The sequence below is a fragment of the Suricata suricatta genome, chromosome 2 (assembly GCF_006229205.1).
Source record: "Suricata suricatta isolate VVHF042 chromosome 2, meerkat_22Aug2017_6uvM2_HiC, whole genome shotgun sequence".
Classification (NCBI taxonomy): Eukaryota; Metazoa; Chordata; class Mammalia; order Carnivora; family Herpestidae; genus Suricata; species Suricata suricatta.
In genome coordinates this window covers 177,651,577-177,674,508 of record NC_043701.1, presented here as the reverse complement: position 1 = coordinate 177,674,508, position 22,932 = coordinate 177,651,577, and the positions used below count along the sequence as shown (strand labels likewise).

At 40.5% G+C, this 22,932-nt stretch overlaps 1 protein-coding gene across 4 annotated transcripts in view; it reads right to left on the bottom strand.

Annotated features, from left to right (window-relative positions):
* PLEKHA1 (pleckstrin homology domain containing A1) overlaps positions 1-22,932 on the bottom strand; it is a 53,986-nt gene that overhangs the window by 25,922 nt on the left and 5,132 nt on the right. For 3 of the 4 annotated variants that reach the window (XM_029932726.1, XM_029932727.1, XM_029932729.1), the window contains 3 exons: positions 12,714-12,874; positions 7,935-7,991; positions 5,430-5,475 (listed from right to left, as the gene is read on the bottom strand). In XM_029932726.1, the coding sequence (XP_029788586.1) occupies positions 5,430-5,475; positions 7,935-7,991; positions 12,714-12,854 (244 nt within the window). In that variant the 5' untranslated portion in view covers positions 12,855-12,874. Of the gene's footprint in view, positions 1-5,429; positions 5,476-7,934; positions 7,992-12,713; positions 12,875-13,609; positions 13,872-22,932 lie in introns of those variants that run through there. The other variant, XM_029932728.1, reaches the window with a different exon arrangement.

Here is a 22,932-nt window from a genome sequence, read left to right as displayed (position 1 = left end):
AATACCTAGCACAGAGTGTCTTCCCGACTGGACCCTGATGCCTTCCAAATGGTGAATAATTATATCTTGTTTAAATTTGAATTTATCTGATTACTGAGACAAATTAGTCTCTGTGTTTCTTGGCCATTAGAACTTATTTTGTGAGCTTTATTTTCTTTATCCACATTTCTAAGTGTTCATTTTGTATTGTCTTCTAAGAGCTTTTCTATTAATCATTTGTTTTATTTCAAGTACTTTTCCTAGTCTGTCATTTACCTCATCACTTTGTCCATGGTATCTGTTATCAAACAGAAAAATAGTCTATCAATCTTTTCCTTTTCCTGTAATGACCTGAGCTTTCGTAGATTTAGAAAATCTCCCCAACTCGAGATTATAAAAATAAATACCACTGGAGTGCCTGGGGGGCTCAGTCAGTTGAGCATCCAACTCCTGATTCTGGCTGGGGTCACAATCATACAGTTTAAGAGATCCTACTTTGGGCATGGAGCCTGCTGGGATTCTCTCTCTCTCCCTCTCTCTCTCAAACTTACTGTGTGTATATATATATATGTGTATATATATATATATATATATATATATACACACACACACACACACACACACACACACACACACACACATATATATATATATATAAAATGATACACTAGCACTCAGTTGGATATGACTAAGGACAGGGGGAAATGAAAACCCTCAAGGAAACAAGTCACTTCTCAAATGCACAGGACTTTGAAGTTGGACCTGAGACCAAGACACTAAGGCAGAGCTTCCTTGAGCGGAGATGAGGATCTGAGCAAGGAAGTCAAATAGCACCTCATGAAGTGCTGTCAGACAACTAGTCTGGAAACCAAAGAAGCTTAAAACACTGTGAATCAGTTCTTTTATATCTTACTAGAGAATGGAGAAATTATCAATGCCGTAAGCATAAATTAAGATAAATGAGTAGCACAGTAGAACATCTGTCAATACGTGGCTTTTATTTTTAATTTCTAACAATCGGCAAGGACTTTTTTCACAACCTTGTTCCAGCTCAGGCTGAGGCTTGGGACTCCCTCCCAACAGCTTCTCCTCTCAATGCTGTTCTGGGCATCTGTGGAGATCATCTGAAGAGTCTGAAAATCTAAGCACTTAGTACTACACTACACCTGCTACAAAGTAAGTGCTCAATACACCTAGTTTTGAATAGCATTTATATAAGGACTTCTTTTAAAAAAAGAAAAAGAGGCAAATAACCTCTAAAAAGGTTCTCAGCATACCTTGCAGGCCAAATAAAAACTCGTGTGCTGTATTATTTCATGGCAGGAAGAGGCATAATGACATGATGGGGGGAGGAGGGGGGTTGGAATCAGAGCCTGGAGTCACTCAGACCTGGCCAGCCCATGCACTTAGCTAGTAATAACATCTTGCAAAAAGCTTGTAATCTCTCTGAGCCCCATTTTCTTCATCAAGGAAATAGATGCAACCCATCCACCCCTCAAAGGGTTGGAGATGATAGTAATGGAAGTAGTAACAGTGCTTGGATAGAACAGATAAGATCATCTTCATCATCATCTGGAGACTTCCAAGTAAGGAAGCATTGTGGAAAACAACGCAAATTACTGAAAAGTGCATGCAAACAATCGATGTTGGGGGGGGTGGGGGGGTGGCCACAGAGAAAGTAAGAAAAAAATCTTTGAAGGAAAACAAAGTGTGCAAAACCTGCCAGATGCCATGCTTTTGAATCCGGGGTTCCACAGGCCAGGATGACTCCCCACACAGGGTGGGCTTACGTTCCACCACCTGTCCACTTGAGTACTTCTTTATTTCACTTCAAATCTTTACCATCAGGGGCACCTGGGTGGCTCAGTTGGCTAAGCATCTGACTTCGGCTAGGTCATGATCTCACGGTTCGTGGGTTCCAGCCCCGTGTTGGGCTCTGTGCTGACAGCTCAGAGCCTGGAGCCTGCTTCAGATTCTGTATCTCCCTCTCTCTCTGACCCTCCCCTGCTCGCACTGTCTCTCTGTCTCTCAAAAATAAATAAAAAGTGTTAAAAATTTTTCTTTAAATAAAAAAATATATAAAAAAATCTTTACCATCAGCGTGAAGATGTCAAATGGATAAAGGCTGAAGCACAAACATTAGCTTGGCTGTAAACAAAAGTCATCTCACACCTACCATCAGCTGGTTATGCTTCAAATACGGTTATGGATCAAATGGTTATGAGACACTTTCTCACCTTATTGGCCAGTTTTCTCTATTCCCTCTATTCTTTCTCCATCCTCTCCCTCCCCTAAGGAGACTTTCTTCAAGGAACCTTTCATTTGCTCATTTCTTTCATCTTTTGTCTTTGTTCAACATTTAGATTTTTTGACTTTTCCTTCTGACTTTTGCAGTGTCTTAGATCCCTTTTCCTATTTGATAGGGCTCCCTCCTCAAATGTCATGTAATCCCAGGCTGTCTATTCATATTTAAAAACAAGGTACTAAAAAAACTAATTGGAAGCTGCTCTCTGGAAGATCCGTAGGGTTACTAACTGTTGGACTTCCTGCCTGGCAAGCTCTTCCAGTGCCAATGCCCAGACGTCCGCGCCTCTGGCCCGCTTCTCCGGGGCACGCACTCCCACCCCACTACCGCTGGCTGCCCAGCGCTCTGGGACTGGACACAGGAAAAGAGGTGCCTTCCATGCGCAGACTTCCACCGAGCCCGCCTACTTTCAGTTTCAGGTCTCGTCTCTCCCCTTCTTCCCAAGCATAGAGCCTCACTGATTTTTTTTTAAGTAATTATTTATTTAAGCAATTTCTCCACCCATCATGGGGCTCGAGCTCATGCCCCGAGATCCAAAGTCACATGCTCCTCCAACTGAGCCAGCCAGGTGCCCCTCACGGATTCTATTTCTGAAGGTACCACACAAGCCATTTCTTGCTGGGGTGGTGGAAGGGCAGCTGCCCGGCAGAGCCAGATGGGAGCGGGGACCAGAGGCCGTCCCTGGCACAGACATCCAAATGTAGTCCCTGTTTTTGGTCCTCCTCTCCACCGCATCCCCAGATGGTACCCAGACCCTAAGTCTATCTGGAGTGGGGCGGGGCCAGCTCCTCACAGGCCTCTGCTCTGCTCTGCTAAGTTATTTCCACGCCTCCAATCACTTCCCATCTGTACACATTGTGAGTTACAGACATCTGCTAGTTTCACCAAAGACGGTTCGAGTGTTTCTTGTTCTCACTTGTTTTTGAACAATCAGAGATGAGATAAAGGTGGAAGAATCTGTACATTGCCATTGTGAACGGAAGTTGTGGCTCCATTTTAGGAAGCTGGGCCTCCCTCCCTGAAGACAAGCATTTTATGAAGTTCTTCTCTATGCCCTCTATGGTAGGGACGAATAAACTATTAGCAGACCAACAAATAATCTTAACCTTTGACTCCAACTAAAACCACCCATTCTAAATACTCCAATAACTGAATGCTACATGTATTACTATACACCACTATTTCTTCAAGCTGAAGGTCTGAGATTTTACATTAAAATGACTTGTCAAGAGAATATGCATTATACATTCCAAACCAGAGTTCTCGGTTACTTGACCTGCTCTCACTAGCTTTTCACTCTCAAGGTGCTGAGGCATTTTCCTATTTATAAATTTGTAATAAACACATAAGTTTTTCTTTTCATTTCTCAGTGATAAAAGCCTTATAGAGGATTCTCTGAACAGCGACATCACGTCCTGCTCATATCCTAGTCTTACTGGATGTCACGAATGCCACCAGATGTCATCCCTTAACACAATGCCTAAAGAAGAAAACTATGCTTTTCAAGCAAAAGAGAACAAAGAACTCTGTTATTTCTACCGCAAGAAGTATTGTACATTAATGGTCCTCTTGGATGCCAGTTGGCCACTCTCAATTTTGTCCTTTCTATCACCAGTGTCCACCTAGAGACTCTGAGAGCACAGCACCTCTCCCGGCTTCAACTACCGCCATTTTGACAAGCTCCAGATTTCTCCATTCTTGATCTTCAGGCTCCATCCATCCTCAATTGCCGTCACTGGAATTTGCCGTCACTCGATTTCCATTTGGATGTTTCCTCACCACTTCAAACTCCTTACCAACGCTTGGCCCAGGCCAGCTCTCGAGTCCTCATTTCCCTACGTGAGGCGCACCCACCTGATAGCTGTCTCTTCCCGCACATCAGTCACCAAGGCCCTGCACGTTTCCTTCCAGTGTTGCTCACCTGCCTCTCGCTCCCCCTGCCGCCACCCGGATTCAGGCCCTTCGATAAGGATGGTAGTTCGGAAGCCACTGAACTACTCTACCTCTATCAAAACTCTCCTAGCCACACAAAAGACTTCCTCCACCCATGTTGGGTTTCTAGATGCTCTCTAATTTCTTACCTCGCGTTTCCACACACACACGCCCGCCCGCCCGCCCGCACGCACCACTTGTCAGCACATTATGCCCGGACTTCCACCGGGCCTTTTACTTTTTGGTCTCCCACCACTCCCGTCAGCCTCCCCGCGTTTTCAGCTGTCCACACACACCACGCTCTTCTCCCCTGCGTGCCTCTGGTCCTATGGTCCTTCTCTTCCTTTTGTTTTTTTTTCACGCATGCAAAAGCAAAGGGCTTTATTACAAATTTAGGCCCGGCCAGCCTAAACTCGGGCTCACAGACTTCAACAACACACTGGATCCACATGGAGCGAGCCCCGAACATGGCAGGGCAGGGCCTTTTATGAGTTTGGGAAGCTCCCCTTCCCTTCCAATGGCAGAGGATGACCAAGATCTAACTGGCCACCAACTCAAGTATCTCCTCACCCAGTGTGGCTTCCCCTGATTCCCAAGATCCCCAATAAGGATCTGAAGTTCGTCCTTTGTGCTTCTTTAATAAACTATACACTCCGTCATCTACTGACTGTAAGAAATGCAAGGATTGCACCAGGTAGGCTGTCTGTCTGGGAGATGACCAGCCTGTGAGATTCTTAAGGGCAACAGCTGCTTATTACTCTCAGAGCCCAGTGCCAAGTCCTTAATCACTAAATGTTTGCTGAACAAGTGAATCAGACACCCTCAACGACCTCTCCCCGCAAACTGTAAAGTTCTTGTTACCCACAAGCTGCAACCAAACCCTTTCCGTTATTTATGCATTTAATATACAATACTAGAAGGTAGAAAGTTAGAGATTACCTGAAATCTCACTGGTGATTATCACTATAAACACCTAGACGGTGACTACATGTGAGGAGAGAGAGGCGGCTGGGGCGGGGACGGACACAAAAAAACTTCAGGGGAGAAGTTTTCTTTGTTCACCCAGATGATGGCATCAAGGGAATTTGCCTTAGAATAATCTGTTAACCCACAGGTTTGTGCTGTGTGGTTTTCCACGGCTGTTTTCTTTTACAATATGATGTAATTACATTAGCTGAACTTAAATGAATTAACATAAAATATGGCTACTTACCAAAACAGAACTCAGCCTTTGGCCTCAGCTTAGTTGCATCGCTAACCTAACAAAAAAGAGAGACGAGTCACTCACTACTTCACATGCGACTGTAACCAACCTTACACGCCACGTCAACTTCCACAAAGATGGAAATTTCCCAGTAATCCCACACATGTAGCGGTCAGGCCTAAAATTAAACTTAAAAGGCTACTGAAAAAGAACTGCAAATTGAACACAGAATATGGGCCCCAACTGTAAGATGTTCAAAACAAATGACACTTCCATGCTCTCACATTTATTCGAAGGAAATGTGAAGAAGTTGAAAGTAAACCATTAAGTTTTATGTAACACATAGAACATGTTGTAGTTTAACGTAAATTTCAAAATACCCTCGGAATACACTACAGAAACTCTGAATTCTTCCCAGATCGCCTATTTCTACGTTAGCTGTGAACCTTAAGAGAAAATGATGGTGGGTAAGGGGGAGACTGTGTATTTAATAAAGTCCCAAAATCCAAAAGGCATTAATCTGCAACGGGGAGCCCCAAACGGCACTGGCCCCCCTTGTACAGCAGGATACCCTGGGATCGTGGGGTCCCGTTGCTAACGGCAGCACGTGGTTCCCTTTAGAAGGGAGGCAGCTGGGGCCTGGCTACTGTGAATCCTTCAAATAAAACAGCCCTCAGAAACCTAATTGGGACTGTTACCACCCTACTGCCTGGTGTCAGAACACAGAAGAGTAGCATCTGTTTTGTACCCTCAAAAGGAATTCTTAGTCTGGGGTTCCTGACTGATCCCAACTACACATTCACAGCTCTGAGTCACACTGGAATCTGTTCCAAGAATAAATGCTGGAAAAAAAAGTGGCATGTCTAGAGTAGAGTACAAACTGTACAATCGAAACTTCAGGGCAGAGATGAAAGTCAACAGAGCTGCCCAGAAAAGGTTTTATTTAAAAGAGGAGCCGAGGAAGATTTAGGAAGCAGCTGGCCAGTCGGGGCCGCTTGCTTAGTTAGTACTTTATTTTTAAAAAGACCAGGCAACAAATGATTGAAAAGACAGGAGCATATGGGCAATCCCTCCCGCAACTGCCTATTCCGCACCACCGCACGGACGGCCAGAAACGCTCGGCAGCCTATGCACGTCACGGGACACACACGCTGCGGGCCAGCACGCAGACCGGGCCCAGCGCTTACTTCCCAAAGGAGTCCTATGCTTTCTAAGAGTAAGCGCTATAGAATTTAAGCTGCAGGCGGCCCTGTGGCACTTACTAAATGTCTTGATTTACAGGAACACTTAAGGCAGACGTAAACTGTATTTGTCCTCTGCAAATTAAATATACGGTTTTAACGAACTAAATAATAATAATAAAATGTGTCCCTTTAAATATGTAATCTTTGTTGTCCAAGGGCGGATTTTTTTCTGTGGGTGAGAACGAACAGCTCTCCTGTAGTACTGACAACCTGTGGGGGTCTCTCTTTACGGGCACACTTGTAAGCTGGCTTCTCTTGATACCCTTGCTAACAGATCTCAAAATATGCACCATAATATACACACGCGTATTACTTGATGCTACTTTTCACCTCTTATATCTTATCCCGTCAACACACATCCCTCTGTATAAAACCCTGTCACCCCACCCCTGACATCTCTAGCTCAGTTCCCACACCAGCACAATAAAGGGGAAAAATAACTGAAAACACCAAATCTAAAATTTTTTTTTATTTTATTATTGAACCAGAGGGAAACAGAGCATGAGTGGGGGAGGGGCAGAGAGAGGGGGAGACAGAATCTGAAGCAGGCTCCAGGCTCTGAGCTGTCAGCACAGAGCCCGAAGCGGGGCTCAAACCCACGAACCGTGAGATCATGACCTGAGCCCCAAAGTCGGACACTTAACCAACTGAGCCACCCAGGCGCCCTCCAAATCTAAAGTTTTGAAAGGAAAAACAGTATTGCAAAAATTCCAGAAAAATCAACAAACAAGGTAACAGAAATTAATAGAGACAAAGTGAAATGAGGGGAAAATCCTTCTTTTAGCATGAAGATGGTTCTCACTTTCTTCAAAATAAAACAAAGGTAATAGGATTAAAAGCTGGAAAACAGCTTAAATAAATATAAGACAAACTTAGAAAAAATCTTCTCCAAGGGTACCTGGGTGGCTCAGTTGGTTAAGTGTCTGACTTCAGCTCAGGTCATGATCTCAGATTTCCCAGAGACAGAACTTAATTATTAACTGCTTTTTCTCCTTCTGATATTCATATGCCCAATCATAAAAGCGAATGTTAACTTCTGCAATTTGCAAAGTTAATTTGCAACTTTCAAAGTTGTACACGTTAACTCCATATTCTCGCTAATTTTATCAAAGACCCTCCTATACGTAGTGGCCAGGCTCTGTCTTCAGCATTATATGACCCTGAACATCATCACTAAATGACACAGAAAGGAAACTGCTCCTCTTAGTCCCACTCTTACCCCAGGCAATTCCAATTCATGCATGACTGTGAAATGATATAGAAAAACTACCTTTGAAATGTAGGTAAGTTTAATGGCTCCCACACGTGATGATCCAGAAGGTAAGTTCTAGAAACAAATCATTAATATAAAATTAACATTCAACATTAATACATTATTAATTTATATTATATTATAATGTTCTACACATACTAAAAAGTTAAGAAATTAGATTTTAAAAAAAAATTTTTTTTTTTTAACCAATCAACCTTTTCAGTTCAAGTGTTTACAAATCAAATTGACAGTGTGGATAACCAAACCAAATTCTGTTCAGTCCCACCGTAACGCATTTGATAACTAAAAGGCCGGTTTTATCATGCAGTTAAACTTATTTTTTTTTCCATGAGCTTTAAAAACCATAAACAAGATTAGACTTTGTTCTTGAAGGCAATGGGGAAAACAATACTCGACACAGAAATACAATTGTAAGAGATTTCAAGACTATACATATTACTTTGTTCCATTAAAAATTTTTAATCAATCATATCCCTAAAAACATGATTTTCTTCCATTTAAATATATTAGTATTTATTATATACTGATTCCATTTTCTAAAACAATTATTAACTGATACTCTTTCAGCTGTATCTTGGGAAATATATATATATATTGACATGTCCACTAAAATATTTCTGTTCTTCCCTTAACAAGTTTGAGGCGGGGTGTGGTCTCAGAAGAGCTACAGGTAAAGAATTAAGAATAGAGGCTCATTTCTGGCAAAGACTAGCAGGAAGGACTCCGTGGAGAAATGAACAGCATTTAAGTTGGTCTTTAAAGGAAAAATCTGAAACGTAAACAGCAGAAGTGAGAATATTCCGGGCAGAGAAAGGAGGGGAGCTACCGCAAGCAGATGAGGGCAGCCTGAGGCTACACGTAACAGAGGGCCGCACGGGACTGTAGTCTGTGCTTTAACATGGCCTGTAATATAATTAAGGGGACGGACTAAAGAGGGGGAAGATGGAGGCAGGAACACCAGGTAAAAGAATCTGGAAAAAAATTGAGAATATAAAGGAAAACTCTGATAGATTTCAGGAGTAAAATTAAAACTCTTATCTTTGAAAGTTGCCTCCACTGTAGATTAACCAAGATCAACTTCTTACTGACTTTATGATAATGTACATTAAAAAGAAAGCCTTTAGCTTTGTTCTCATGAATGATCAGGACGTACTCCTCTCTGATAAGCTTACTGGAAACAATTATACGAAAAGCCTCAAGACTCCCAAGTACACACGGGTCATTGCTGATAGGGACCAGTCTTCTCAAATGTTCACTCCCATGTAATATGTTTTGCTTTAAACTGTGTCCTATATTCAAGGATACACCATAAATATGTATATAAAATTGTAATTGTTAAGGCATAATTTTAAATGGTTGTGTTTTTATACAAAATGTCTTATGTTTAGAGGTTGCTTTGTGTTTTTATTTTTTAATTTTGGATAATGGAAAGTTAAAATGTCCTTAAGACCCTTAACTACATCAAAGTGATTGTTATTTTTCCTTTTAAGTCCTCCAAAAATTTATTATTCTAACTTACGAATACAGCTCTGCGCCTTTGTAGGAGGAAGAGAAATGAGCGACTTGTCACGGTCGCGTGACAGAAAGGAGCACAGCACAGGGAAATGTAAGTGGCTGAGAGATAATGAATATTCAAAATAGCTAGTTTCTATGGATTGATAGGACTACTGCCAAGTTCCACTACAATAAAAGTAGGTTTCAAAACCTGTCACTTGACAGTGAATAAGAAATAATCAACTCAAGACATTTAAGATAAAAAAGGAAAATAAGCCATTTGTCCTTACGAGTTCCTACACTCCTTTTGCCAAAATACGTTTTTCAAGTTTCTTCAAAGTCACTTCCTGATACAGCTACTCAATTATTTAATTCTCCACCATACCCACACCCTCTACAAAACACAGAAAGCTCCAAACCCATCCCTAGGAACACACAGAATGGATTTTTAAACCAATGGTTAGTGGCACAGAAGGAAAATGGAGGAAGAATGTTCCGTAAGGACAGGTGAGTCAAATGGATTTTCTTTCCTTATCAGGGTTATTATGACTGTTATATCCCACAGCCCCATAACATAAGCAACTAGACTTCTTAATAGATCAAATGTCATTTTTTATTAGATCAAAATGGTGGTATATTGGCCATTTCACGTGGCTCAACCTAATGTAATAATCTTAGCAAGACATTTTCCTGAAGTTTTCATGAGGAGATATAAGTCGTAATACATTTAAAAATGACAACAAGATGCTATATTGATGGCTAATCCACTGGTTTCATAGTCAAGATTGTAAAAGATTCCATTAAAAAAAATTTCTTTTAAAAAGGGGGCAGGGGTGCTTGCGTGGCTCAGTCAGTTAAGCATCCAACTCTTGATCTCCGTTCAGGCCATGATCTCACGGTTTTGTGAGTTCGAGCCCCACATCGGGCACTGTGCTGACAGCCTGACAGCCGAAGCCTGCCTGGAATCTCCTCTCTCTCTGCCCCTCCCCCACTCACGCTGTCTCTCTCTGTCTCTCCCTCTCTCTCAACATAAACATTTTTTTAAACTTTTAAAAAGATTGTAAAAGATTCTCATCAGAATAAAGAGCTAAAATTATTAAGAACTGAATACAAAAATGGATTTAAAATTCTGTACTACATTCGATTAAAAAAAAAACAATATGCTAATTACATCATGGAAATTGGGCTTTAAGCAAGTTCATGAGGGGCGCCTGGCTGGCTCAGTCAGAAGAGCAGCAGCTCTCGATCACAGGGTGTAGATATCACTTAAACAAACAAACAAACTTTAAAAAAAAGAGTTCATGTAAAAAAGACCCAGCTGAGTGCAAACTTCAACATACACCTTGCCTGCTGTGGCCAAAGTGACCTGTTCCCCACAAACGCCATGGGCTTCCTTGTTTGGATTTCTTTGCCCATGCTATTCTCAGAGCACTGGAATACCCACTCCTCCGTCTCTTGGCCAAAATCATACCCAACCTTCTGGGTCAATTCCAAATGCTACTATTTCCATGAAGACCTTAACTCTGAATTCCAAGTTCGTTTCCTTCAGTGTTAAGATCATAGCCCCTTTTGTGCCCACTTTCTTCTACCTCTAAGTGGGAAGTGCTGATAAAAAGAGGAATTCTGAGGAGGAGAATCTAGTATATATGAAGAAAGAAAAATATTCAAGGAGCTTTAAATACAAATCAGGACAAAGTGCAGGTATCAGCCCACCAGATCCCGTGAAGAGAGACCTGCCAGGAAGAGCACGGACGGATTGCGCAACAGTTCGGAAGGGAGAGGAGAACCAGAAGCCGGGATCTGGGAGCGAGTAGTTCGAGGGAGTCAACGGGAACGAAGTTACTTTCCACTTTGTGAACGAGAGTTTGGGAGGGGACTGCACCACAGATAAAAAGATGGGGTCACAAAGGAGAGAAATCTGATGTTAAAAAAAAAAGGAAAACATGAACTTCTTATTTCTGCTGACCTGTTCCTTCTCCCACTGACTCTGGACAAGTAAATAAAGGCATTAAACACACAGTTGTATAGCCAGGTTACTCTCACCCAGGAAAGGTGGTTACACCCAGAGATAAGGGAGTAAAACAGTGAAAGTAAAACAGAGTAAGCTCTATTAAGGATAACGATGGAGTGTAGACCACTCCTAGGGAAAAAAGTCTGAAAGTCAGCACTCAAATAATCTACACTGAATTAAACTACAAATTACCCTCCAATTTCTGAAAGGCTTTGCCTGGATAAAAGGACTAAACTTTATAGAGAATCAAAGGACAGAAGTGGATTAACGGGTAGCAAATACAAGGAAACCGATTCTGGCTCACAGAGCAAATAATAACTGAAGCATCTCAAATACAGTAAGTACTTTTTGATAATGTGTAAACGAACAACAGTGGAAGTGAAGATCGGGGTGGGACAGGGTCCCTGCATTAAAGAGCAGGTTAAATTTATACTAAGGTCTCTTACAACTTGAATTCGATGTAAACAGCTACAAATAAAGGCACTAGAATATAAGTATTTTGGCTAACCTAAAAGAAGCACAGGCGGGTAAAGAACACTAGACTGGTTATCAGGAGATCTAGCTCCTTCTCTGTGGAACAGAACGAGCCTCCCAGCAGTCCCCGCTCCTCCCTTGACTCTAAGGGTCCCTCACCCACTAGACCAGATCAGGTCGGACATTTGCTAGGGACACATCCCTGCAACATCCATCCCAATGTGAATGAAGAGTTTCACAGGTAAAGAAAACTTAAAAACTACTCTGCAGACAATCCCCAATCCGAGGTCTTTCACAGATCTTAAAATACAGATCCTAATTTTTAATTTCTGACATTTCCCCAGTGACTTGAAAGGCAACAATAAAACCAAAGTGCATTTCAATTCACGAATGGCATTATACTGGCTGGCAGGCAAATCTGACCCTGCAGGACGAAAGGACCACCCACGCGCAAGATCAAGGAGCTGAAGTACTTCCTTTACCAAAGAAACAGAAGACAGCCGTCTATGGAGATGGTATCTTAAATTCAAATGATTTAGGTATTTTCTACCAGTGACAGCATTTCTCTCCCATGGGGGGGAAAAGAACAGATATGCATGCATAAGTTTTTATTAAATAAACTTAGTAATCAACTTCTGAAATTCAAAGAAGACATCAGTAGTTGAGGGCGCAGAGAGAATGCAGCCAGCAGAAATAAATCCAAACGTATGCTGTTTACTAGGACATATAGAATGTTAAATGCTTGAACAATTAAAATCCTGTGTGCTCTGGAGATGAGGTAACTGGATTTTACAAACCTGTGGGTTATCCATGTACCACACAAAACTATCTTCTCTGGTGTCCAGTATGAAGTACCTTCGGAGAAACTTCCCACTGTTTTCATTTTCCTCAATGTCTAGAAAACCACAAATGCGATTCTGACGATCCACATAAGGCATTTCTGAGCCTGAACATTACACTGCAAAATAAAAACATTAATGGTTAAGTATTTCTCGGTAGACTTCATGCATAAAATGTGCGATGGTACAGTCTGTTCCAGAAAGGGCCTACCTCCAAAAATTAGGTGAGGGCCGGGTAATGTGAATACTTAGAAAGCATGGGCAAAAATCACTTTTGAAATTATGCTTATGAGTGGTTACTAAATTCAACTACACACATTGATGGGAGCAAAGGAAAGCAATTCACCTTGGCTGAATAACTGACTTCCTTTTTTCCCCTAATAAACACAAGTAAACCAAAAAAAATAAATAGCTATTCAAACTTAATTTCCTCACTTATAAATCAACATTACCTGTCTTTCATTTTAGAATAGTTTTAGATTCACAGAATAGGTAACCTTTATTGGCCACTGACTATATGCCAGGCTCTGTGCAAGGTTCTTTTCCATGCATTTTCTCACTAAATCCTCAAAACCACCACATAAAGAGCATCATCATCCCCATTTCACAGATATGAAACTTGATGCTCATAAGGGAACGTGGCGTCCCAAGATTAGAGAAGCAGTAGATAATAAACTAAAACATGAACTCAGATTCTTGGGCTCTAGAGCTTAAATCTTAACATCTACACCACCCTCTCTCTCTCAAACTCTTCAAACTGCTAAAACTAAAACGAATCAAAGTAAAATTAGTTACTATCATGAAAAGAGCAGGTATTTATTTAGGTACTTCCTGGGAGAAGCCACAAACATTACCTATGAAGTGAGCATGTAACAAAAAATTTTTTCATCATGTCAAACTACCACTTTCAGGAAATAAAGGCTGTGGAGGAATGTCTTCAACTGCCTGCTCACAAGAATTCAATTAGCAAAAGACAGACTGTGGGAACCAACAGAACAGCCAGTTTCTTCAGTAAATAAATTACTATGGGGGGAAAGAGAGGGAAGAGAGAAGTTACAGATTAAAAGAGACTTCAGAGGCATCTCATATTCTGATTCTTAAAGTACTAAAGTTTGGGTTGTAGGAATTAAAGTTAAAAACCATGACTTAGTAAAAGCAGGGTTACCAACCATTTTTTTTTTCCCTCTAGAAACCGTAGATATGACTCCTTTTCCTGATGGATGCAAACCTGCAGACTGTTCCTATTCTCTGCCCAGAACCAACACCTTCTGGCAGCTTAAATTTATTTATGGGTTTTTTTGGGTTTTTTTTTTTTTTTTTTTTGAGAGACAGAGAGAGACAGCATGAGCAGGGGAGGGTCAGAGATAGAGGGAGATACAGAATCTGAAACAGGCTCCAGGCTCTGAGCTGTCAGCACAGAGCCCAACATGGGGCTCGAACCCACAAACTGTGAGATCATGACCTGAGCTGAAGCCAGATACTTAGCCGATTGAGCCACCCAGGCGCCCCTTGAATTTATTTATGTAACTAGCTCTTCATTTAGAGACTCAAGGTAGGTATAACCCATAGTGAAAATTTAATTAGAACACATCCTGACAGACTGCATATCTAAATCGTTATTCTGTACGCAGCCAGGGAAATGGGAAGGCACCCCAAAACTCTTTAAACGAAGTTACCCACCAAGTTTGCATGTGTGTGTGTTGTCATAAATCTGGCACTTACAGGAGATAATTTCTTTAATGAACTTATCCAACATTTTAAAAATGTCTAGAAAGTAAGAAACTGGAAATACTAATACACTACACTAACATGGAGGCGTACCTCATTTCACTGCGCTTCCCCTTCCTGCACTATGTACTGTGTTTTTGTACAAACTGGAGGCTTGTGGCAAACCTTACATCAAGCAGGTCTCCTGGCACCATTTTTTCCAACAGCATTTATTCACTTTGTGTCTCTGTATCACATCTGGGTGATTCTCACGATATTTCAAACTTTTTCATTATTATTATATTTGTCATGGTGATGAGTGATTATGATGCACTAAAAGCTCAGATGGTGGCTAACATTTTTGTAGCAATTAAGTATTTTTAAGTTAGGATATATATGTTGTTTTTGTAGATGTAGTACTATTACACACTTAAGAGACTGCAGTATAGCGTAAACATACTTCTATATGCATGGAAAACCAAAATTTTCATTGGACTTGCTTCACTGCGGTATTTGCTTTATCGTGGTCGTCCAGAGCCTACCCCACAGTATCTCCCAGGTGTGCCTGTGTCACACAGATACAGACTCTCCGCCTGTGTGGCACTGCCATGAGGAGATACACACCAAAGGAATTACAATTTTCTTAAGTCTTTATTTATTTGAGAGAGAGAGCATGCGAGTGCACAGCCAGGGAAGGGTAGAGACAGGAACAGACAGAGTCCCAAGCAGGCTCTGCAACAGCAGTGCAGAACCCAATGTGGGGCTCGAACTCCTAAACTGTGAGATATATGAACTGAAGCAAGCTCAAGAGTTGGACACTTAACCAACTGCACCACCCAGGTGCCCCATAAAGGAATAAAATTGAAAGCCCAGATAAACGCATACACCTATGGCCAACTAATTTTCAACAAAGGTACCATCATGCAAATGGGGAAAGATCTAGTCTCTTCAAAATATGGTGCTGGGACAACCGGATATCCACATGCTAAAGAATGAAACTGGACCCCTCTTCACACTATATATGAAAACTCACTCAAAATGGAAAACAATCTAAATATAAGATAGCTAAAACTATAAAATTTTAAGAAAAGATAGTGGCTGATATTCATGACCTTGAATTTGGCAATGAATTCTTAGATATGAAACCAAAAGCATGAACATCAAAAGAAAAAATAGGCTAAATTGGACTTCATAAAAACTAGAAGCTTTTTTGAATCAAAGAACACCAAGAAAATGAAAAGAGAACCTACAGAATGAAAGGAAATATTTGCAAATTACATACCTAACAAGGGTCTAGTATCCAGAATATATAAACAGTTCTTACAACTCACAAATAAGCAATCCAAATAAAAAACAGGCAAGGACATGAAAAGACATTTCTCCCAAAGAAGATACACAACAGAACACAAAAGATGTTCTGGCCAAGAGAGCACAAAAAGATGCTCAGTATCATTACTAACTAGGAAAATGTAAATCAAAATCACAATGAGACACCACTTCATATCCACTAGGATGGCAATGATTAAAAGAAAGGAAAATAACAAGTGTTGGCCAAGATGTAGAAAAATTAGAACCCTCAACCCTGTAAAACAGTACGCCAGCTGGGTAAAACAGTTTAGTAATTCTTCTAACGCTAAACTCAGAATTACCATATGACTTGGCATTTCCACTCCTAGATATATACCCAAAAGAAACGAAAACAGTACTACTCACTTATACATAAATATTCGTAGCAGCACTATTCACAGTATTGAAAAAGTAGAAACCTACTTGTTCATCAACCCGTGAATGGTTAAACAACATGTGACCCCACACAATGGCACGTGACGCAGACACAGAAAAGGGGCGCCTGGGTGGTTCAGGCATGTAAGCGTTCGACTCAGGTCACGATCTCACCATTCACGGGATGGAGCCCTGCACTGGGCTCTGCACTGACACCAGGAAGCCTGTGTGGGAGTCTCTCTCTCTCTCTCTCTCTCTATCTCTCTCTCTCTCTCTCTGCCCCTCCCCCATTCACACATGGGTACATGCTTTTTCTCTCTCCAAATAAACATTTTTTAAAATGAAGTATTGATACAATTAATCCAATCAAAATTCCAGCAGCATATTTTATAAAATAAAATATGACAAGGAATATATGACATATATTCCTTGATATACACTGAAATACAAATGATCTAGAAAAGCCAAATATATTTCCCAAAGAATAAAGTAGGATGATTTACACTATTTTATTTTAAAACTTACAATAAAGCTACCACAATAAAGACAATGTAGAGTTGATTTAAAAGAAAAAAAAAGATAGAATAAATCAATGGAACAGAGAAGCATCTGGAAGCAGACTCTTACATATACTGTCAACTGCTTTTCAACAAAGATGTTCCCAAGGCAATTCCATAGGGAAAGGACAGTCTTCTCAACAAATGGTGCTAGAACAATTAGCTATCCATGTGGGAAAACAGTGTAACAAAATTAATCACAGACCTAATTTGAAAGCTACAACAAGAAAGCTTCTAAAAAAATATGTAGGAGAAAGTGTTCATGACTCTGGGGGCACACAAAGATTTCTTAATTAAGACACAAAGAGCATGAGTCATATAGTAGCTGTTACATTGGACTTTATCAAAATTAAAAACTGCTCTTTGAAAGACACTGTTAAGAAATAAAAAGACAAGCCATGGAATGCGAAAAATATTCAGTACCTAGATGTCTATCAAATAAATGATATCCAAGAACAGGCAAGAAATTATTATAATTTAGTAAGACAAACAACCAAATAGGAAAATGGCCAAAAATCTGGACAAGTCAACAAATAAGACATTTAAATAGTAAATGAGCACAAAAAAAAAGATGCTCATCATCATTAGTCAGAAAGGTATTACAAATAAAAACCAAGAGAAACCACAATATACCTATTAGAATAGCTAAAACAAAACCAACACAAAACATCCACAAAAAACCCCTGGCAATACCAAATGCTGGCAAGCATGCAGAACAGGTGAACCCCTCTCATACTCTGCTGGTGGAAACACAAATGGTACATCAACCTGGAAGAACAGTTTGGCAGTTTCTAATAAAGTTGAACACACCCTTACAATACGACCCAGCAATCCCATGGCTAGGTATTTATCTGAATCAAGAGAAAGCTGTGCTCGCAAAAAATACGTATACAAATGCTTATAAACATTATTTATAACTGGCAAAAAAGCAAAAACAATCAAATGTCCTTTGACCAATAAATGAATAAATCATGATACATCCAATACAACAGAGAACTACTCGGCAATACAAAGTAACAAACCATTGAAACATACAACATAGATAAACCTCACATCTATTTTGCCAAGTGAAAGAAGCCAGACCAAAAAGCCTTTAGAGACAGGGGACAAATCAGTGTGTGAGAGAGGGGCTGCCTTCAAAGGGTCATTTTCGTAGTGATGGAAGTGTTCTGCATCTTGACTGCGGTGGGGAACACCACGCACTTCCCACAACTCAGGCCCATGCACCACAGAGTAAACTCTACTGCTCGCAAGTTAAAACAACAAAACAAAACAACAGAAAACAGATCGGAATCGCAAGGGCTTGGGATAAGGAAAAGGAGTGACTACAAAGAACAGAAGTCAAATGATTCTGATGATGTAACTGCTGTATTATCTTTATGGTTGTGGAACTTACACAATTATATGCACGTGTCAAAACTTACAGACCTGAACCCTAAAATGAGGAAAACTTACTGCATGTAAATTATACAGCAACAATCCTGAAATTGAAAAGATACCATACATACTCACCAGATGACTACAAGTAAGCAGACTGACAACACAAAATGTTGTCAAAGATGCGGTGCATCCACAATTTCTGTACTGTTGAGGGGAATGTGAAATGATACAACCACTCTGAGAAAAGTTCCGGCAATAAAACCAAACACACACCTAATCTATGACCCAGCCATTCCATTCGTAGGTATTTACTCAAGAAAATGAAAACATAGATGCAGGTAAAGACTAACTCACACAAATGCATAGCAGCTGTATTCCTAACAGCCCCAAACTAGAAACAACCTAAATGTCCGTCAACACATAAAGAGATAAATAGAATGGAACTGACCTGTACAATGGAATACCACTCCACAGGGAAACATGCCACAAGATAGTCAGAATTCATCAAACTATAGACTTTAAATGGATACAGTATGTTGTATGTAGCTTAAAGCTCTAAAAATTTAATAAAAAAATATCCAGTAGTAATAAAAAATTCACTGATAAAATTGACCACCCATAACTATAAAAAAACTTTTCCATCTGCCTGGTGGTTCAGTTAGTTGAGCATTTGACTTTTGATTTCAGCTCAGGTCATGATCTCACAGTTTGTGAGATCAAGCCCCATGTTGGGCTCTGTGCTGCTCCCCTCTTCATTTCTCTCTCTCTGACCATCTGCACACACACATGCACATGTACTCTCTCAAAAATAAATTTTAAAAGCTTTTAAAAAATAATAATAAAAAATAGAAAAAGTTTTTGCACAGTGGGGCGCCTGAGTGGCTCAGTTGGTTAAGGATCCAACTTCAGCTCAGGTCATGATCTCACACTTCAGGACTTTGAGCCCCACATCAGGCTCTGTGCTGACAGCCTGGAGCCTGGAGCCTACTTTGGATTCTGTGTCTCCCTCTCTGTATGCCCCTCCCCCACTCACACTCTTTCTCTCCCAAAAATCAACATTAAAAAAATTTTTAAAGTCTCTGCATGGCAAAAATCTGATAATCAAAGTCAAAACCAGTAGAAAATATTTACAACTTCCATCGTCACAAAGGGCCAATCTCCCTAGCACTTAAAGAACTTGTAAAAACATGTCACGGGAAATATATCAAAAGTTCAATAAAAAATGGGCAAAACGCATGAACTGACATTCTACAGAAAAAGATATAAAAATGGCCCTCATACATATGAAGAGATGCACAACTTTAATCATAGTAAGAAAAACCCCAAACTACTCTACAGAGATCAAGTGGGCACTGCCACGGACCCCACAGAGAAAGGCAGCCAGACCTCATGTGCACACTTGTCAAAGAGCATGATATGCCATGATACAGCTATGAAACCACTTTTTAAAAAAATAATAAAAATGCCTGAATCTCACCAAGCTGATTCAAATAGCAAAATCCAAACTATAAGAAATTTCTCAGAATAACATGTTCCTTCAAAAACAAATTTCCAGGGAGCAGAGGGAATGGAAGAGGAAGAAGAACCTATAAGTTGAAAGACTTCAAAAGACACAATCAGGGGCACCTGGGTGGCTCAAGTAGTTAAGTGTCCGACTTCTGCTCACGATCTCATGGTTCATGAGTTCGAGTCCCATGACGGGCTCTGTGTGGACAGCTCAGAGCCTGGAGCCTGCTTCAGGTTCTGTGTCTCCCTCTCTGTTCTCTCTGGTTTGTACTTTCTGTCTCTCACTCAAAAGTAAATAAACACTAAAAAAAAATTTTTTTAAGACATAATCACAACATAGACATCTTATATAAATTCTGTTAAAAAAACAAAACAAAACACTGGAGCACCTGGGTGGCTCAGTCGGTTGAGGGTCTGGCTTCGGCTCAGGTCATGATCTCGTGGTTCATGAGTTCAAGTCCCGTGTCAGGCTCTATGCTGATAGCTCAGAGCCTGGAGCTGCTTTAGATTCTGTGTCTCCCTCTCTCTCTGCCCCTCGAGCCCCCTCCTCTCAAGAATGAATAACATTAAACAAATTAAAAAAAAAAAAAAGTAAAAAAAACAACATTGACATATTTAAGAAAATCAGATATTTGAATATTGCCTAATGGTATTAAGGAAATAGATTCTTATTTTCAGTGTGATAATGTCACTGTCGTTATGTTACCAAGAAAATGAATCCTTACCAGGCAGAGGTATTTACTGATACAGAGATAAAATACTACCTGCAAATCCAGGGGGGAGGGACTGAAGGAGGCATGGCCTGGGTGGACAGCTGTTGGAGCTAAGTGATGGGTCCTGTGGTTATAAAATTCCGCCTACTTCTGTGGATGCTCACAACTCTTCATAACTGAAAAACTGTTTTACAGAGAGATACCATTTCTCACCTATCAGACTGGCAAAAGTCAAAAGCTTGACAACACACTATACTGATGAGGCTGTAAGAAAACAGGGGCTCTCCTACATTGCCTGTGAAAATGTGAAACCGTGCAACCCTATTGAAGTGAATATGGAACTATTTAACAAAACCACATATATATTTATCCAATAACCCGGTAATTCCACTTGGTATTATAATTCTGAAACCATTTTATATGATAGTATTTTATGTGTAGTATAGAATAACAAATATATTGACACTAAGATTTATATTAACATTTATTAAAGTATACAACATATAATGTGATAATATATAATATAAAGTAGCAAAACATTTGTTTACTTGTTATTGGGAACCATGATTTTCATGTTAAGAGAAAAGATGTATAAAAACGACAAAATCCTACACCATACATCTGAATTAGAGATATTATAAACTTATGGTCATTGAAAGTATGATAGTGATAGAAAATCATCACTTCGCACTCCCACTATAATCATGGATTGAAGCAAGGATCTTCAATGAACACTAAAAACCAATATATAGTATGTTGTTAGAGAACAGAATATTCATACAGCCTCAAAATACCTACCCCACAGTTTTTTACTAATTACAAAGAGACAAACAGATCTCTAAGAAGAGGTCTTATAAGCCCCGTCTTCACCAACAATTATCTGGTGAATCTAGACACGAGGCACTAACGAATCCCACGTCTCTCTGAATAGACCACATTACAGGACTGCACTCACAGGCACTCCATATGGGCAGACCATAAAGACAGAAGTAAATTAACACTGGCCTAGGGACACAAGGGATGAGGGGAACGAGGAGTCACCTAGGGATGGGAGCGCACACGGTTTCTTTTTAGCATAATAAAAATATTCTAAAATTGACTGTTCTAACAGTTGCACAGTTCTGAGAATATGCTAAAAACTACTGAACTGTATACTTTAAATGGGTGAACTATATCCTAATAAAGCCTTTTATTAAAAATAGGATAGGGTGCCTAAGTGGCTTAGTCGGCTAAGCATCTGACTTAGGCTCAGATGACTTGTGGTTCATGAGTTCGAGCCCCTCGTCGGGCTCTGTGCTGACAGATCAGAGCCCGGAGCCTACTTCAGATTCTGTCTCCATCTCTCTCTGCTCCTCCCCTGCTTGCACTCCATGTCTCTCTCTCAAAAATAAACATTAAAAATTCTTATTTAAAACAGGAAATAATTAAAACTGTCTTTTATTCGAGAGCACATCAGAAACTCTAACATCCCATCTCCCAGACATCTATAGGTAAGAGTGACTCAGGAGGGTGACCCATGGACCTCTTCTCCGTATGTACACAGTCCCTTGGTGAGCTCCCTTTCTCACCAGGATCTACTTACAGCTGACTTCCAATGCGTACCTCCAGCCCTGGACGTTCAGCCGAACTCCGGACTCAGGTACACAACTGTCTCTCTGCAGATCTCCCTACTTATCTAGGAGACATCTCCAACTTAACAAACCACTCCCGATATTCCCCTTAGAAACCTGTTCCTCTCTGTCTTCTGCATCTCAAAAAACCACCACTCCCTTCTCCCAGCCATTCAGGCAAAACATCCTGAAGTCAGATGCAAATGAGCCTTCTCTCTCTCTCATTACACGTCCCGTGCATCAGCAAAGCCTGCTGGCTCTGGTAATACATCCAGGATCCCACGACGCGGCATCATCACCCCGCTGCCACTGCGCCGCAGCCCCCACTGCCTCTCCCCTGGATCACCGCGGGGGCCTCCTTGCTTCTGCTCTCACCGCATTCACTTTATTCCCAACACGGCACAGTGATCCCATTAAACATACACTCCAAAGTGTTTATTCAATAAACACATATTACTACTTGCCGAGCACTGCTCCAAATACTTAAATATTAGTTTATTTAATCCTTATAACAACAACTTTACCGATGAAAAAACAAAAGCATAGAGAATTTTTTAAATAACTTGTCCATTGTCTTAGGTTTTGAAAGTGGCACAGCTAGGATTCAAACCAGGGGAGTCTAGCTCTGGCACCCAGACTCTCCAATACAATATTATGTAAAGTCACCCTGCTCCAAAGCCTCCAACTCTGACTGCTTATTAGAATTCCCTAAGAGCTGTTAAAAACCCTGATGCCAACGCTGGCCCCACACCCCTAACCAATTAATCAGAAATTCTGTAGATGGAGGTCACCTGTCTGGCTCCGTCAGACGAGCATGTGACTCCCGATCTTGAAAGTTCTAAGTTCGAACCCCATGTTGGGTGTAGGATTACTTAAATAAGTAAAACGTAAAAACAAAAAACAAAACAAAAAAAACCCCAAAACTCTGGAGATAGGATACAGACATCATTACTTTTTAAAACTTTTGAGAGAGAGAGAGAGA